Source organism: Cucurbita pepo, chromosome 2 (assembly GCF_057944985.1).
Source record: "Cucurbita pepo subsp. pepo isolate OVF chromosome 2, ASM5794498v1, whole genome shotgun sequence".
In the NCBI taxonomy this organism is placed as follows: Eukaryota; Viridiplantae; Streptophyta; class Magnoliopsida; order Cucurbitales; family Cucurbitaceae; genus Cucurbita; species Cucurbita pepo.
The window spans coordinates 15,012,886-15,031,631 of NC_141799.1; the positions used below are offsets into that span (position 1 = coordinate 15,012,886).

At 36.4% G+C, this 18,746-nt stretch overlaps 3 protein-coding genes and 1 non-coding gene across 6 annotated transcripts; 2 read left to right on the plus strand and 2 right to left on the minus strand.

Moving 5' to 3' along the window:
* Positions 1-323: 323 nt before the first annotated feature.
* LOC111788060 (glycogen synthase kinase-3 homolog MsK-3) lies at positions 324-4,015 on the minus strand. Its single transcript, XM_023668207.2, has 13 exons — positions 3,811-4,015; positions 3,104-3,297; positions 2,929-3,021; positions 2,788-2,847; positions 2,443-2,715; positions 1,877-1,951; positions 1,729-1,785; positions 1,502-1,642; positions 1,370-1,420; positions 1,189-1,284; positions 1,012-1,095; positions 824-926; positions 324-731 (listed from the first exon to the last, which is right to left on the minus strand). The coding sequence occupies exons 2-13, from the start codon at positions 3,215-3,217 to the stop codon at positions 649-651; spliced, it is 1,230 nt and encodes a 409-aa protein (XP_023523975.1). The 5' UTR covers positions 3,218-3,297; positions 3,811-4,015; the 3' UTR covers positions 324-648.
* Positions 4,016-6,594: 2,579 nt separating this feature from the next.
* TRNAA-UGC (transfer RNA alanine (anticodon UGC)) lies at positions 6,595-6,667 on the plus strand. The gene has a single exon. It is a non-coding gene; the product is annotated as a tRNA-Ala (tRNA).
* A 162-nt stretch (positions 6,668-6,829) lies between these two features.
* On the plus strand, positions 6,830-17,591 carry LOC111788640 (Transducin family protein / WD-40 repeat family protein). 3 transcript variants are annotated; one of them, XM_087121381.1, is made up of 21 exons: positions 6,830-7,084; positions 7,191-7,477; positions 7,552-7,678; positions 7,851-7,933; positions 8,171-8,364; positions 8,456-8,567; positions 9,785-9,867; positions 9,998-10,207; positions 10,348-10,707; positions 11,049-11,214; positions 11,920-12,108; positions 13,076-13,291; positions 13,373-13,465; positions 13,565-13,779; positions 14,036-14,435; positions 14,469-14,596; positions 14,684-14,764; positions 14,851-14,936; positions 15,469-16,194; positions 16,553-16,706; positions 16,793-17,591. In XM_087121381.1, exons 1-21 carry the CDS (start codon positions 6,961-6,963, stop codon positions 16,872-16,874), a joined length of 4,116 nt encoding a protein of 1,371 aa, XP_086977507.1. In that variant the 5' UTR covers positions 6,830-6,960; the 3' UTR covers positions 16,875-17,591. The 3 variants fall into 3 exon arrangements, with proteins under 3 accessions (XP_086977507.1, XP_023524827.2, XP_023524828.2); XM_023669059.2 differs by having other exon boundaries at positions 14,036-14,596; XM_023669060.2 differs by lacking the exon at positions 6,830-7,084 and having other exon boundaries at positions 7,287-7,477; positions 7,577-7,678; positions 14,036-14,596.
* Positions 17,583-18,566, minus strand: LOC111788642 (chlorophyll a-b binding protein, chloroplastic-like). Its single transcript, XM_023669061.2, has one exon. The coding sequence runs from the start codon at positions 18,505-18,507 to the stop codon at positions 17,710-17,712; it is 798 nt and encodes a 265-aa protein (XP_023524829.2). The 5' UTR covers positions 18,508-18,566; the 3' UTR covers positions 17,583-17,709.
* Between the last annotated feature and the right edge of the window lie 180 nt (positions 18,567-18,746).

Here is an 18,746-nt window from a genome sequence, read left to right on the forward strand (position 1 = left end):
ATGAAATCTCACAATATTCTTTCTAGATAGGAAAGGGCTTATTTGTTCACTTTTAAGAATTCGAGAAATATTGAAGCTTCTTCAAAAACATTTTTCACATTTCTAGAAACATTCTAATACGAGTATCGAATAAGAATCTACAACGATGTGATGTAAGTTTTCGATAAGAATTTGCAACGCGCTAAACATCCTTTTTGACGATTCTTTACTCCGACGACATCAAAAAAGTGATAAAATGTGGATTTCTTGGCATAAAAGTTCAAAGTTCTTGAAGTTCTTCAAAAACCGACCAATAAAGTATAAAATTTGCTGCAAAATGGTGATTGATCAGTGCCAAAATTGCTTTAGCATATTCTAAGGTTATGTTCATAATCAACAAGGAATTACAATCTGTTTGTCAACTACAGATCAAGGGCTGTTGTGTTATCCATCATGGTATTAAGAACATACCAAGCAGAACCTTCTCTCAACCTGATTTCTACAGGGGAAAACGACGACGATGACGAGGGTGACTACCGATATGAAAAAATAATAGGGGCATGGGATCGAGTAACGAATAATAGGGCTTCCGTTTGTAATTTGATGCTAGCTACTACTTTCTACAGGCTTTTATGTGTCTCTGCAACGTTCAGATTACTATCGACTGCATTACGACCCGAGAAAATTGCAGTGTTTCCTTGCATGTTCGGGAATAAGCCTCACGAGCATCTCGGGCGGTACTCCCTTCAATTCTGATCGGCAACACAATTGAAATAAGTTAAAGTTAGTATCAGTAGTTCTCATCAAGCAAGTCGTGAAGAGTTCTTTAGTCGTTAGTAGATACCATGAGCCTTGAAGTTGAACAACGGAGGAAGGAAACGTCCATTTGGTAGACGGGTGTTCGGGTCACGGAGTTCATCGAAGAACGGATGAATTAAAGCCTCCAACTGTATTAATATGGAACAGATAGTTGTCAGAGACCAAATGGGTATCCAGGTTCATGTATTAACGTTTTGGAGTCTTTCGACTTACCGCGGTGCTTCGAAGGTTCGGAGAGTACTGAAGTAGTCTCGAAACGAGATCCACGGCTTCTGGAGGCATTCTCTTATGGAATATCTGATGTCATGGACATATACGACGTTAAAACAACGTTAAAACGGTTAACAGTTTAAAAGGGTGAACGTATATATAAACACGCGTTTTAAATACCTTGTGCCATGGATGAGCTTTGATTTGGGGAAACTTGAATTCAGTGTAATTAGGGTTCATACACTTAATTTCCTCTCTGGTTGGGGTTCCCAGAACCTGCAAGAATTGACAAATTAACACTTGAAATGAGATTTAGAACAGAAAAAGACTGCAAATAGAGAGAAAATGTTTGCAACAATACCTTGATTATTTCAACGAGCTGATCGACTCCGCTTTCACCAGGAAATAGCGGCTGAAAACGCACCGGAACACGCCTTAGAATCGTTTCTAATAACAAGAGTTATACAGCAATCACGTGAGAGAGTATACAAACCTGTCCGAGAAGTAGTTCAGCTAGAACACAACCAGCTGACCAGATGTCGATGGCTGTGGTGTACTCAGTCGCACCAAATATAAGTTCAGGTGCTCGATAGTACCTAGAACAGATGTAGGCTATATTCGGTTCGCCTCTAACCTGCCAAATGTAAGAAAATTGGTCTCGATGTCAGAAGCATATCACAAAACTCATCGAACAAATTCCAGAACACGAAAGAAACGTACCAAGACTTTCGCACTGCCGAAGTCGCAGAGTTTGAGTTGGTGGGTGTGTGGATTAACCTGTCGAAAGGAGGAAGCAAGAACAATCAGCACGAGGCTTTGTAAAACAAGCTATCCATCGTAAAACACTAGAGACCGAATGAACACGAACCAGTAAGTTTTGAGGTTTAATGTCTCTGTGGCATACTCCAATACTATTATGAATGTATGAAAGAGATCTGCAAATCTGCATAGAAAGGAGAGAGAAAAGAAAAAAAGAATGTTAAAGAAGCAAAGAAAGATGTTTCCAATAAGGGTCGAGGTCCCAAGCCCACCGCTAGCACATATTGTCCCCTTTTCGGGCTTTTCCTCAAGGTTCTTAAAACGCGTTTACTAAGGAGAGGTTTATACACCCTTATAAGGAATGTTTCGTCCCCTCTCTAACCGATATGGGATCTCACAATCCACCCTTTGGGGCCCAACGTCCTCGCTAGCACACCGTCCAGTGTCTCCCTCTACTACCATTTGTGACAGCTCAAGCCCACTGCTAGCAGATATTATCCTCTTTGAGTTTTCCCTTTCGGGCTTTTCCTCAAGGTTTTAAAACGCGTCTACTAAGGAGAGGTTTCCACACCCTTATAAGGAATGTTTCGTCCCCTCTATAACTGACGTGGGATCTCACAGAGTAGGTTGTATGCTAGAAAATAATACAAAAAAGAATATCGTTTGGCAAAAAACCTGATAAAAATAGAGTTTCACATATATCAGCGGCATCCTTTGGTTCATCTTGTTATAATGTTTGATCACTCGATGAACGGTCTCCGGAACATACTCAAGAACAAGATTGAGATAAAGCTCGTCCTTCTCAGTCGTCGAGAAGAAACAGTGCTTCAAGGACACAACATTTGGATGGTCTAGAAGACGCATGGTCTGCAGTTCCCTATTCTTGTACCTCTTGTCCTGAAGAACCTTTTTAATCGCAACCGTTTCACCCGTTTCTAAACATTTCGCCTACAAAACAAAGTTGATAATATATCGTGTTTCTTAACATAACTTAACGATTGTAAGCAGTGAACAACATACCTGAAATACAACTCCAAAAGAACCATGTCCTACCGCACGCTCAGCCATGTAACTGATAGTCTACAACAAGTTCGAAACGAAAACGAGTCAGTAAGGAAGTTAAATTACGATAGTCTCGAGAGCAAGTCTCAGGATATTCACCTGTTTCGGTTGGCCATTCTTTCCACCAATGGTCGTTACAATTATATGCCCTGTTTCAGTACCGTTTCCATCAACAACGGTCGCTTCGATTTCCTGTGAATCCAAATATATATCAGAAAAACTGTATCGTTCAAACGTCGAAAAGATCAACGTACATTAAACTCGCGCCAGTTACCTTATCATCCCTAAGCTTCATATCATTCATCTCATCAGGCAACCTGTCAACACCAATTGTACTTCCACCACGGTCTCTTATCGCAGAAGCTGGAACGACGCTTACGGATGCCATTCGCTTCGATATATATGCAGCACTATCCTTACAACGTCACGTCTAAACTCCGAATCTAATTGCTTATCTATAAAAGTAACCTGCAATAGTTGGAAAAGCAGTAAGAACAAGAACAAGAATTTTCATTCATGAAACAGAGGATTTATCTTCAACCCTCTTGAAAGAAGAGGTTATTCCACAGATTAAACAGCAAAAAATTACCATCAAGGCTTGAGAAGAGCATCAAATCAGTAAAGAAATTTGTTACCTAAAGTTTTCTACATCTAATCAAAACTCTAAAAGTAAAAATGGGACAGAACAACAAAAACTAGCTTAAACCCGATTTAGATGTTCATCGGCCATGACGGGAATCTGGAAAACCGCCGCCATCAGCGGCAGCTCCACCGTCTCCGATGGATCATGAGACATGAAATCGGAAAAGAAAACCTAAATCGAGGAACACCCAGTAGAAAGAGAACAGATTCCATAAACATCAGAACAGAGGAAATAAAGAAGATGCAGAGATCAAACAAACCCTAATAAGAAACATCGAAAGAAATCTCAAAAAAAGGAAAACCCATGAAAGAAGAAGCAAAATAGAAGGAACCCTTTACCGATGAGCACGAAACAAGAGGATTTGGGGAAGTGGGTGTTCTTAGAAACGAAGAAGACGGTGGAATCTTGTGAAATTTGGGTATAGAAATGGGGGTTTTGTAATTAAAGAGAGGGGGATGGAGAGAGAAATGGTTTAAGAAGGGATTTGTTAAATTAAATGTGATTGTGAGTTGGGTGGATAATGGTGTTGGGTTTGGCTTTTTAGGCTTGTTTGACAGTCAACAAAACGACAGAGCTGAATTCAAAGCTCCCATTTTTATACATATTTCTTAACGAATTAATTAATGTCCATCATCATGGTCTTGTTCTTTGTTCTTTGTTCTTGTTCTTCTTCTTCTTCCTCTGCTTCTTTTTTGGTTTTTAACTTTTCTTCTCTTCTTTCCACAGTCTCTTCCTTTTTGACCATTCAAACCTCCCCTGTCCCCACTTTTCCACTCTTCCTTCTTCTCCATTCTTTTCCAATTCCCAAATTACCATTTTACCCCTCCCCCTCTCCATTTCAACTCGGTTAGCCACGTGTCTGCTAAAGCAAGCTAAGCTAGAGACGACCCCCAAAAGACCCTCTCACAACTGTCGGAGATCTTTTAGATCCACCCTGAAAACGTCCATTCTCAACGAATTTGAAACTGATCCTCATTCTCATCGCTACCTTCTTTGGTCGAAAGAAAGCCGAACAAGAGTCTCGTAGTACGAAGGGGAAGCAGAATCGTATTTAATTGTGATTTTTCGGATGTCCACAATATTTAAAGATTTTGTAAACAAATATTACAAGGGTACGAACAAAATTTGTCATTTTCAACTTATAACGTCTCTTTTATCATAAATAAATAAATAAAAATATATCGCGTATTTAAAAGTACCAATAAGAAAAATATATTAATATTTTTTTTGAGTCTGTGAATTTTATAATTTTATTTAATATTAAAAAAATAGAGATTTGAATGAAAATTTAAAATGGTAATTTTATTTTTAAACTATATTATAAATGGACTATTTTTAATATCTAAATTATAAGATTGAATTTAACCTTTATTTAAAATAAAATAAAAAAGCTGGAAATTTATATATCTTAAATTAATTAAATATTTCCCATTAAACCTGTAATTTGTGGGTGCAATAATTAAAACCTGTAATTTCTTTTTTTTATTATTATTTTACTTAAAAATAAATTAATAACATACGAAACTTACATCTCACAATTTTTTTATTTGACCTACTTTTTAAAATATTATTATTATTATTGTCGGGGACATTTTAGTAATATCGCTTGCCTGTCCTCGACATATGTTTAATCCTTTGGTCGGAAAATTATTTTAGTTTTGAATTCTTATAATTATTTTAATATTTTTCAAAACAACTCTTTTGTCTTTGCTTTTATTATAACATTTATATATATATATATATATATATATATATATATATATATATATTTATTTATTTATTTATTTATTGCCAAATTACCAAGTTTATCCAACAAATTCTTCAGCTTAAAAATGTTTTAAAGTTTTATTGTAATTAATTTTAATTTTTATAAAAAAGTAAATAGATAAAATAAGAAAATAAAATTTTAATTTTAAATTAAAAAAACTAAATTAAGAATAGTAACATAGTTTTTGTTTTTAAGTGTTTAATTTAATAAGATGTTGTCTAATATGATTCATGAACATTATTATTATAATAACAAACGAATCTTTTGAAATTATTAAAATCAAATAATCAATTATTAAAAAAATAATTTAATGACATTTGAACATTGACGCAATTAATATACCATAATTTGTATTATAAGCAACGAGAATATAATTAAAATATTGCGAATAAAAAGATAAAATCTACTAAATTTATTTATTTTTCGATTATTTTATGTGTTCAAATATATTATTAGAATAATAATTTGATTCTTCAACGATTATCGATTATTTAAGTATTTTATTAAATAAAATTTTAAAATTTGGGAGCTAAATAGAAATTAAACTCGAGTGTAATATTTTAAATTTTGTGGACAAAACTAAAACTAAACTCGAGCGTACTATTTTTTAAATTAAATATGAAATATTTTAAATTTTATTAACGGATTAAAATCATATTTTTTAATATAAATTTTTTTTTTCTTCTTTTTCAATCTCTTTGAATGGCTATCTAATTTTGAGGCTAATTAATTTTATGACGTTTGGAAAAAGGCACATTTTTTTTTTAATTCCTTTTTAGATGCTATTATTTCTTCGCTTAGCTTTGATTCTTTTGTTTGTTTTTAATTAAATGACTTTAGACTTTAGAACTTAAATTTAGTTGGAATAAAATTTATTTTATTAATATTTTAGGATCGTACCGAGTCTAACACACATATATCTGGTATAAAATTATTATTTGAAAGTTGAAGATTATATGGTTATTTGAATTTTTTACTGACTTTAAAAAAATATTAATAATAATGTAGCACGTGAATAAAAAAAATCGATATTTGCTTACAAAAATGAAGATTTTAATGCCAGCAATGATTAAATAATCTCTCATGGCTTTGTTTTGAGCTTCCCAAAAGGCCTCATGCTAATGGAGAGAGTATTATTTGTTTATAAACGCATGATCATTCCCTAAATTAGCCGATGTGGGACTTTCATCATCCCGCATATAACATTTTAATTTTATTAATTTAAAGACAAATAGATTAAGAGGGAATGAAACCTAAATATCCTTAAAATTGAATTATTAACTCAAATTTTTTTTTCGTTTACTACCAGATTTTAAATTGTATTATTAGACTAATTTACATGTTTACAATAAACGGGGATGTAGCTCAAACGGTAGAGCGCTCGCTTTGCATGCGAGAGGTACGGGGTTCGATACCCCGCATCTCCAGAGTTTCCTTTTTTCCGTTTTTTTTAATGGGCAATCTTAAAAATTTTATAATTAAATGTGAGTATGTGAGTCTAAATTTTAGGGTCAATTATCGTGTTTTGAGGAATTTTTACCTCCAATTTTTAGGTTTACCCTTCCCGGTTCCCCACTATTTTCCTTAATTCTCATACATATATATAGCTTCAAGCTCAAATATTCCGGCTGAAATCGCCATACTTTCCGACAGATTCAGCTGTGACGATTCCTACCGGAATCTCAATATCTGACAGTAACAGCCGCAAGACGTAGCTGCCATGGCGGTGGAGGAAGAGCAGACCGAGTGGCATTTGCATAGCGGACAATACCTTGGAGAAATCTCAGCTCTATGCTTTCTCCATTTACCTCCTCAAATCTCCTCTCTTCCAATTCTCCTCGCAGGTACTCCGCACTCTTTCTCATTGTCTCAATGTTGCATTATTCCAATCTTCATCGACTTCATGAGCGACTGCTATGTACCTCCATTATACTGATGGAAAACACACAGGCTCGGGTTCGGAGGTGCTGGCGTATAACTTGGAATCTGGAAATATGATAGAATCGTTTCGAGTATTTGAAGGGATTCGTGTTCATGGGATTTCATCAATGTCTTTGAGTTTCAGTGGAGCATCGTCTTGTACCAAGCTTGATTTCGTACTAGTTGTTTTCGGTGAAAAACGAGTTAAGTTATATCGTGGTAGCGTTGAAATGGTTGCTGAAGTTTGTGTCGATATGGTTCCGTTATGTTCTTTGCCGAGGTTCAATCATTGGGTCTTGGATGCTTGCTTCTTGAAGGTATCAGTTCAGTTCAGAATCATTTGTTTCAGTGGCTTAACTTGTATTAACTTTTAAATTGTCATCGGGAGTAGAGCCGTGACTCTTCTTCCTCGGCAGGTAGTGATAGCTGCGGCTATATAGCCATTGGATGCAGTGATAACTCTGTTCATGTTTGGGATACTTGTGAATCTAGAATGATTCTTGAAGTTGAATCACCAGGTTAGAGCTCGATGCTAATTTTATCAAGATGATTCTGCAATGGGAATGTTCAAATAAATTCATCGTTCTTTCTGTTTTTTCCCTTAATTTGGAGATTCCGGTGTTAACTTTTTGTCTTGGTTCCTTTTGAAGTTTTCTGCTTCTGACTCTGCTTTGTATTTATGTATATCAGAGAGTTGCCTCTTGTACTCAATGCGGTTGTGGGGTGATGCCATTGAAACTCTTCGAGTTGCATCTGGTACTATTTTTAACGAGGTAACAGATCTTTGTTTTCATTGAAACTCATGAATACTACTTCTTAAATTCAGAATCCGTTGCCTGTTTAATTTCAAATTTTTGAGATTTGGAATGTTGAGCATCCCCTCAACATCTGTAACTTAGGTGCGACAAAGCTGTTGGCTGCTGCTCTACTTGATTTCCACCTCTATGCCTACCTGTCATTGTTGGTTCCATTTCAAATTCTAGCGTTTAAGCAGTTTTCACGTTTTGCAGATAATTGTTTGGGAAGTGGTTCCTTCAGAAGGTACTCTGAAAGATTGTGATGAAAAGAGTAATGACATTCAATTTGACCATTTGAAATATGAAGCTATGCATATTAGTAGGCTTGTGGGACACGAGGGTTCGATCTTTCGCATTACTTGGTCCTCTGATGGATCCAAACTGGTTTCTGTTTCTGATGATCGTAGGTGAATTTGTTTCTTGATTTTCTCTTGTTCTGATCTTCACGAATTATATCCTAATTCATATTGTTATTCTTTTTTTTGGGTTTAACTTCAGTGCTCGCATTTGGAGGCTTAATGCAAAAAGGAGTGAGGCAGATAAACCTGAGGACGTTATTGTTCTGTTTGGCCACAATGCTAGAGTTTGGGACTGCTGTATCTATAATTCTGTGAGCTTCATCACATGCGTTAATTTTAGAGTGGTGTGCTAATATTCTACAGCCCATCATGTGCATTTTATGTGCTGGCATATCTTAACTGGAAATTATATGTTTTTTAAGAACTCATAATTCCTCAAGTTTATCAAGTTGGGAATCCTAAATAAGATATATTGAATGGAAGATCATTGTTTATAAATATGTGAACTGTGCTTTTCATTATTTGAAATATTGGATCTTCCATCTTTCCCTTGGATTGGGGATCTTTTCCTCCGTAATTCTGTACTTTCAATGAAATTGTTCCGTATAAAAAAACCATGGCCTCCCCCTCCTGAGGTTGAAAATACCTGCAACTCTATTTTTATTAGAAATAAGAAAATAATTTTCATTGATTTAGTGAAAAGTACAACCAAATATCGACCCTAAAACTAACCTTGCCACATAGTGTACAAAAATCCCTGCAAATTTGTGTAAATTCCGTTTGGGGAATAACTGCAATTTACAAGAGTAAAGGAATTCAAAAGGGAATCATTGACCTTAGCTATTTCTGATGCCTCAATCCACCCTCTGCCCATATCATTGAAGCCTGTTTCATCTCGTTCTTGCCGTATAGTATACCCATAGGGTTGCCTTCACTGTATTCAACCAGATGATCTTTGCCTCTCCTTAATGAATCTGTGACCTCAGAGCAGCTGCTTTCAATTCTTCTTTCTAGTTGAGTGGAAGGTCCGGTGTAGGTTTTATAATATTAGGTGTCAACTCCCCAAACGTAAGGTCCATAATAAGTTCACCTTTTTGGGGTTGCCAGCTTCCCAAATTGCAAAGGAAAGAACTTTGAAAAAAGCAAAATCAGTACCGGTCAGATTTTGTGCCAAGGAATTTACTGAGAACTGCCCTGAACTCAGTACTTTTCATATTCTTTTGTTATCTGTCTATCTTACTTGCTCCTCTGCCAAACCTTTCATCCAAGTTTCTTCTTGCTGTGATGTTCCTGTTAAGAGTTTCTCAGTCCCAAAAATCACTCGCCTAGTTCAAAATTCTAGAGATCATTTTTTACACAACTTAAGTTTTTCCAAGATGTTTAAAAACCAATTGAAACAGTGCATCTCTTTTTATATATCATTTCTACTTTGAGTTCTATTTAGCTATACCGAAACAAGAAGCCTGGTTGTATTTCCTTGTTTGTTTTTTTTATATTAACTTACTGTTCTTTTGGGTAATCATTCTAGTTGATAATCACTGCTGGTGAGGATTGTACATGTCGCGCTTGGGGATTAGATGGAAAACAGCTGGAAATGATAAAGGAGCATATGTGAGCCATGAAGACTTATCTGTTTTGACAAAAATCTTTGATATTTTTACCTCTTATGCACATATTATATAACTATCCAGGGAGCCTTTCCATGACATACTTTTTTTTTTCCTCTTTTTCCTTTCTTCAGAGGGAGAGGTGTATGGAGATGTTTGTATGATCCAATGTCCTCTCTTCTTATTACTGCTGGCTTTGATTCTTCTATTAAAGTGCATCAGCTAAACATATCTTTATCCGGGACCTCCAATGACCCTGCGGAAATTACTAGCAGTAGTATGAAAAGAGAGTTCTTCACTAGTTGTATTCCAAAATCATTGGATCATAATGGACTTATGGACAGGTTAGGTTTATTTTCCAGGGAGCTCCTTTAATATTTCTTGTAGATGTTTACTCATCACTGAATATTTCTTTATTCCTTTGCCTGTTTTAGAGCTGGGAGTGGCAATCACGGTTAACATTTATTTTTCTTTAATTTTGCAGCAAAAGTGAGTATGTGCGCTGCTTACGGTTTTCGTCTGAATTTACACTCTATGTTGCTACCAACCGTGGTTATCTGTATCATGCTACATTATCTGATGCCATGGATGTAAAGTGGACTAAAGTTATTCATATTAATGAAGAGGTTCCAATTGTTTGCATGGATTTATTTCCCTCAAGTCCATCTAGAGTTTCCTGTGAAGCTGATGATTGGGTTGCTCTTGGAGATGGTCAAGGAAGAATGACGGTTTTAAGAGTTCTAGGAAGTTCAAATGCCCCTAAACTTCATCTCTCGTTTAATTGGTCCGCTGAAGCAGAGAGACAGCTTTTAGGAACCTTTTGGTGCAAGTCACTTGGATTCAGGTTAACACCACTTCTTATTTCAACTCTGATAATGATGTCACAATTAACTGAGGTATTTGTATGAGCTGTGGTTGGACGTGAGTGTGTGTCTGATAGATCCTTTAATCTTTCATTTCATTTTCTGGCTGACAGACATGAAATCCATGTGAGTCTGAAGGCAAAATTTCTAGAAATCTTGATTGTGCATTGGTTTCTTTTTGAAGTCTAAAGACCAGTCTTTGATTTCTCTAAAAAGATATGTAGAAATATTCACCTTTTAGGTACTTGTATCCTTGACAAGAACTGCAGAGAGAGTTTGAATATCATTTGCTGATTTTAATTTCTTTCTATATATTATGTAGGTACATCTTCACTGCTGATCCTAGAGGAGTATTGAAACTCTGGAGGTTAAATGATCATGTACCAGATTCTCAGAATGGCGAAAATTGTAATGTATCTCTCATTGCAAAATACGTATCATGCTTTGGCTTGAGGATTATGTGTTTGGATGCGTCATTTGAGGAAGAGGTGCCTTTTCTCTTTCTCTAAATTTTTTGTTAAGTGCAGCATTACTACCATTGGCGATGTCATGTTTTAGAATTAACCTAAATATCAATGCATTAGACTTTATTCAACCAGCCTCACTTGTGATCTTTGACCCCATTAGCGTGGTGCATTATGTGCAAATACAATTTGGAGGACTTGAACCATCTTTTATGGCTCTGCCTGTTTGTCTTTTTCGGTAGACTTTTGGATTTCCATGGTTCTTAAATTTTAGTTTATGTGCAACGATGGAGAAAGTTGTATTGAGTTCTTTTTTTTTTTAAGAGATAGGATGTGTATTTTTAGCAAGCTGATTTTATGGCAATTTTGTTAATATTTGGTTCGAAAGAAACCTGAGAACCTTTCTAGTTATTGATAGGTCTGGGAGGAAGCTTGGGGGTGGCGCATTCTAATGCTTCCATTTGGGGCACTCATATAACTCTTTTCAATTTCTTTATTATTATTTTTTAAATCTAGTAACCAACAGCAAGGGCCTCTTTTTGTGATTTTTTCCATTTTCCCTTCTCGTTGTCCCGCTGTTGGCGGGCACTTTTGTGGTCCTATATGCATTGTCATTCATCCTAATGAAAGCTGGTTTTTTTTATAAAAAAAAAATCCATGTTATCTTTCAGCACATAATGGATGATAATGTTAATCTTTCCTCAATTTTTAATGCACTTACTTTTGCAGATTGTGGTGTGTGGTGATGTACGTGGTAATCTTATTCTATTCCCTTTATCGAAGGACTTATCACTTGATAATCCAATAACAACAGAAGTAAAGATAATTCTAACCTGTTACTTCAAAGGAGCTCATGGTATATCAACTGTGACCAGTGTTGTGATCAGATTGGACTCATGCCAAACAGAAATACACTCAGTACTACCTCTTCTTTTCCCTTAATAAATTCTCTATATTTGAGGCATTAAATTTTTCTTTATATACTAGCAGAAATAAGAAAATTAGACCGAGAACCTCATTTGGACATGAGGTCCGCCATGGATTTTTTTTTGTTCTTAGGAGCATGGTGACATTTACAACTGCTAGTATAATTCCACATGCATTTCACTGCGTACAATTTCTTTAGATTTGAACTTAGAATGCTATAAAATCAGCTAATGTAGTACAATGGGTGGGTGGGTGACGTGGTCAACTTTCTTTTATTCTCTATTGGATAATTATATAAAAAAATGGAATCAAATAATTGTCGGTCTTTTTTTTTCCTTGAGAACTAAGTTTATGATTTCAGGAAGGCGGAAGAGTGCTAAATATAAAACGTTTTCCTTATATCTTACTCTGCTGTTGCAATTACTACATGCTAAACACGATGCGGAGAGATTAACATTAAGGCCTTAGACTACTGGAAAGATAGTGATGGTTCTGATTGAAAAGGCTACAAATCATTTCCTAAGAAAATGTGCAGAGATTATGCATATTATACTGTTAAAAGAAAAAAGATATTCCCAACTACTTTGTTTAAAAAGATATAGTGCATAAAATTTTGTTGATGTTCTCTATCTAACTTGTAGGCTTATTGTCACTGACTCGTACTGAGGTGCATTCCTTGTGATATGTAACACTGATCATCATGTGTTTGATTACAACTGTTTTTCCAGAGTTTCTTTCTTCTTTTCTGGATTAGAACAAGAAACTTTTCTTATGGTTTATTCGTAGGGATAACATTAATCCCACTGTTCAATAGTGTTAATTATTGAATACAATAATATTTTTTTCCTTTATAGACAAAATTTCAGCTATGAATGGTGTTTAGAGTCATCTTTGTTCTGATGCAATTGGTTTGTGGAGATTTTGTCTTGACGGTCTGTTGCTGTTTGCTCTTGTTCAGACTGGTGCAGATGGATGCATATGTCATATGGAATATGTGAAACTCAAAGACCAGAAACTTTTGGAGTTCATAGGGATGAAGCAAGTCAGAGAGTTGACTTCAGTGCAATCTCTCTTCTATGATCAAAATTCTTTTCTTGATTTGACAAGCAATCTTTATGCAATTGGCTTTGCATCCACAGATTTCATTATATGGAACTTAATCACTGAATCAAAGGTTTATTCTATCTCTTTCTTACGCATGCAATTTGCAACTTTCTTTTTTCATTTGGATCTCAAACAACGTTGATTGGAGCAGGTATTGCAAATACAATGTGGTGGATGGCGGCGTCCTTATTCTCATTTTCTTGGTGATGTACCAGAACTCAAGAACTGTTTTGCATATGTCAAGGTTTTTCCTCACCTCTCTCTATTTCATGTCTGTCATCTCTCTTTGTAAGATATCAAGATCGTCCCTTGGAGTTTATGACTTTTCTTGTTTTTACTTCAGGATGAAATTATCTATATCCATAGATATTGGGTTTCAGACGGTGGGAAAAAAATATTTCCTCAAAATTTGCACGTACAATTCCATGGCAGAGAGCTGCATTCTTTACGTTTTATACCTGAAGACGTTGAACCTAAAGCTGATAACAAGCATGACATCTTATCCAGATCTAGCTGGATTGTAACTGGTTGTGAAGATGGGACTGTGAGGTTGACTAGGTATGTTGTTGTTGTTATTATTATTGTTATTATTACTAGTATTATTTGTGTCTAGCATCAAACTCAAAATTAAAAAACTAACCGGTAAATATTTGATGAATATATCTCCAAACTGCTAAGGCACTGGACATGTTTACAGCATATTTATCCCTATTTTATTGAAGAAAAGAAGGTTACTCTTCAGTTTTCCTTGTTCCAGAAAATAGTGTTAAGACTAGATAAGAAGCCTGTTTGATGCAGTTGTATGATGGTGTAGGTATACTCCTAGCACCAATAATTGGTCTGCTTCAAATTTACTTGGAGAGCATGTTGGTGGATCAGCTGTGAGATCCATATGCTACATATCAAAAGTACACTTGATTTCATCAGATGGAACCATTATGCCTGATGTTAAAGATATACAAGAATCTGACCCAGACTTGACAGAAAATCCTGTTTTACTAATTTCAGCTGGTGCGAAGCGAGTATTAACTTCTTGGCTACAGAAGCATAGGAAACTAGAGAAAATGGAAGGAACAAGTGCTTGTTTACGACAGAATGAAGAAGTTAGAAATGAGCCCTCTAGATTGGCATCGTCAATTTCCTTCAAGTGGCTTTCTACTGATATGCCAACCAAGCGTTCAAGTTCTCATAGAAATTCATACAATATAAGGGAAGATGAAGCCAAGTCTTCTTATAGCATAAATCCTGATGCTGAATCCAATTTACTTCAAGAAAAAGAGGAGTTGAGCCTTAAATCTTGTCCTGTAGAAAAATATGAAGATGATTGGAGATACTTGGCAGTTACTGGATTTCTTGTTAAACATTTTAATTCAAGGTTTGTGTTTTTTTCCATGTTTTTTTTTTCTTTGTTATTCGTTTCTTAAAATTTAGTTTTCATCAAGATTTCTTTTTGGCTTTCCAGGATTACTGTCTGTTTCATCGTTGTTGCATGTTCAGATGCCACGCTTTCACTCCGAGCTCTAATTTTACCTAATCGATTATGGTAAATATGAGAAAAACGATTAACTAACAGTGCAACTTATTGTGTGCTTATATTTCATAGACGGTTTCCTAATTAGTTTTCTGCAGGTTTGATGTTGCTTCACTGGTTCCTGTAGGATCACCAGTTTTGACGCTACAGCACGTAGTTGTTCCAAAATTTCACCCTAATGGAGGTGTGTCTATTTCACTTTCCCATTTTGTGTTGTAGTTGGAAAAAGTCATGCTAGAATTTCTGTCGTTCAAGTCTTAATTTGGCCGACTCTATTCCTGAAGCATTATTATTTTTTAATTACTCAACATAAAGCATACCCAGTGTATCATTTGGATTTTAAAACCGGAACCCCTTCATTCCCTTTTGCTTCTCAACTCACATGTTATTTTTAGCTAAAACGTGAGCCAAATGGCCTGCTTGCTCCATTATTTGGTGGGCTGATCATAGTATAGTCATATTTCTAATGTTTGGAACTCCAAACCACAGTTCTTTAATATCACAGCACCACCCTATTATTCATATTTATTACACAAGATGTCTGACAGGTCGACCATACTGCTGTCTTGAAAGAATTAAGAATGGTTCAGTTGCACGGAGAGTTTCATGGTCCCTAAAAAGGGGGAAAACTATGAATTGGTGTATTGCATTAGTTTTTTGTCAAGTATTTCATAGCTTGAATCTCTTTTACTATTTTCTAATAAAGTTTATTTCAGCTGGACAAACTCTGTTTGGGAATGTTTATATCGTCATTAGTGGAGCCACTGATGGAAGTATTGCATTTTGGGATCTGACTGGAAATATTGAAGCATTCATGAAGCGTCTCTCTTCTCTTCATCAGGAAATGTTCATTGATTTTCAGAAACGGCCTCGTACAGGAAGAGGAAGTCAGGGTGGCAGGTGGCGGAGATCTTTAAGTACTGTGACCCAAGGTCAATCAAGCAAAGATTTGATTACTAAGAAAGATGGAGACAATACCATCTTAAGTATACAAAATCAAGTTCCTTGCAAAGGCTCATCCAAAGCGGACATATCTGAAGCCGATACAGTTTGCTCAGAACCTGTTTGTTGTGCTTCTTCTGAACTAGTTCTAACTTCCGACAATTCTTCCTCTAAGATGAGTGAAATACGGCCAATTCATGTTCTAACCAATGTCCATCAATCTGGCGTGAATTGTCTCCATGTAGCGGCTGTAAACAGTGCTGAATGTGTTAATAATTGTTTCTTGTACCATGTGATCAGTGGTGGTGACGATCAAGCACTTCAATGTCTTACATTTGATTTGTCATTTCTCTCTGAAAGCCCTATTTCTGAAATAATGGAATCTGAATCTGAAAGTATGAAGAGGTTCATTCTTCACAGTGAAGACTGTAAGCGTAAATATATGGTTAGGTTCCTCAGGTCTCACAAAATTGCATCAGCTCACAGTTCTGCTATAAAAGGTAAAAGAAAAGAAATCTTTATGATTTTCCATTTTTAGATTCTGCTTTAAATGTCGATCCAGAGTCTCAGACCTCTTGGTCTCAAATGAAAATGTATTTACTCAATCCCATCTAATGTACCTTTTCATACTTTGTTTCATCATCCTATGCGCGCACTTCACACGTTCAAGAAGGTTAGTAATTCATATTAGTACTGTGAAAAGCATGCTGAAACCTGGTGTTCTTTCGAGTTAAACGTTCACAACTTTCCAAAATTTATTTGCGCACACGGCATTTTTTTTAAAACTTTATAACAAGACTTTCTTGCAGCATTATTGACAAACTAGTGAAAGATCTGATATCTCTTTACCTTGCATAGGTGTCTGGACAGATGGGATTTGGGTGTTTTCTACTGGTCTTGATCAGAGGATCAGGTGTTGGAAACTTGAGGCCCAGGGGAAATTGGTTGAGTATACATACTTGATCATTACTGTGCCAGAACCGGAGGCCATTGATGCTAGAGCCTGTGACAAGTTAGTGGAACGTTTAACTCAATTACCTAATGAAACTTATCACTACATTAGTTTGACCCTCGTTTCTTGTCTTTATTTCTCTTCAGGAACCATTATCAAATTGCTGTAGCTGGAAGAGGCATGCAAGTTGTTGTGTTTTCTACATCCTTTGATACTGGCAGAAGATGAAGATGTGAAATAATCTTGACATGTGATAGCTTGCGAATTCAATTACGGGGGAACATATTCTCTTACAGGACAATAATACATACCCCTTAGCAAGGTACTCCCCACTATCAGAAAGACTCTTAGCCCACATGATCCAACTAAATCTGTACCCCTTGTGCCTGGCCTGTACTCTTTTGTACATTTTTCAGCCAATAGCTGACAGCCACCTGTTCTATTACTCGACCAGCTATGCGCTTCCAGCCCATTCCTTTTCCTTCAAGAGTTGTTATTCAGTGGGGGCCCTTCACCCGTCTCTGTCTTTCTTCCCTTGATTATTCTATGGCCTTAAATGAATCTTAATGGGGCCTATCGACATGGTTTTTCATCTCTCCATACTGAGGATTCTGCATATGGTCTCTTTTCATAACGGTAACAGTAGTCTGACCTTAGAGAAAAGACTAGAAAAATTTTCTCTGTGCTTTAGTATCATTAAGTTATTTGTAGCTCAATGTTGAGTTCGAGTATAGTATGACTCCAAATAGTTACACAGCTAAGAGAATTTGACTAATAGGTTTTTATCCCTTTTGTCATATTTGCCATGTTCATGGAGAATGATAAGATGCACGTTCAACTTTGAGCTGCATATGGCTTTTCACTTCAATTTACTGCTGTTCTGTATAAACGATTTATAGTTTTTTCTGTACTTTCAAGGGATCAATAAAGCAGCAATTTGCGCAAGATAGTTTTGTTGATTATAATAGTGATTGCTGATCTTCAATATTTTGATAGTACAGTTTACAGGCTATGCGCTCAAAGTAGTGAAATTGAAAGCTTGTTCAAACATGACTCGATGGTTTCACTTCCCAGGTACAAAGTTGGTAGCATAAGCCCATGCATTGTTGTTGACAGGATCAGCAAGGTGATCTGCGAGGTTTTCCAAAGGACCTTTTCCTGTTACAATGGCCTGCACAAAGTACCCGAACATGGAAAACATTGCGAGACGACCATTCTTAAGTTCTTTCACCTTAAGCTCTGCAAATGCCTCTGGATCATCGGCCAGCCCGAGGGGATCAAAGCTGCCACCTGGGTAGATGGGATCGGTAATTTCTCCAAGAGGTCCTCCTGCAATACGGTAACCTTCAACTGCACCCATAAGCACTACTTGACATGCCCAAATGGCCAAAATGCTCTGTGCATGAACAAGACTTGGGTTTCCAAGATAGTCAAGGCCACCCTCACTGAAGATTTGGGAACCAGCCTTGAACCAAACTGCTTCACCAAACTTGACTCCATTTCTGGAAAGAAGCTCTGGGAATACACATCCAAGAGCCCCAAGCATGGCCCATCTACTGTGAATCACTTCGAGCTCTCGGTTCTTAGCGAAGGTCTCAGGGTCAGCTGATAGACCTGCAGTGTCCCAACCATAATCACCAGGGAATTCTCCTGTCAGGTAAGATGGAGGCTCACCAGAGAATGGTCCGAGGTACTTAACACGGTCGGGACCATACCATGGGCTGCCTGAGGAAGAAGCTGGCTTTCCAGACTTCCTCATTGAGACTCTTCCATTGCTGCGAACCGAGGAAAACAGCTCGGTTGGTGCATTCAAAGGAACAGATTTTCCAGTGAAGGTAGATGAAAGAGCCATGGCTGCCATGCCTACCAACTTTAGCCCAAAGTAAGTCCCGCTTTTGAATTGAAGTTATTGATGAATTGAATGAAGTATGAAATGTTCTTATATAGTGTCTGGTGAGACCCACAAAGGCTATCCTTGTGGATCTCTTCATCCTCTTCCAATTGGTTGATGAGGAGATATCTAGAAATCAATAATCTCCATTATCTCACTCAGCCAATCAAGGAACCTTATAGATTTCGTTTAATTGATCAGAATACTAA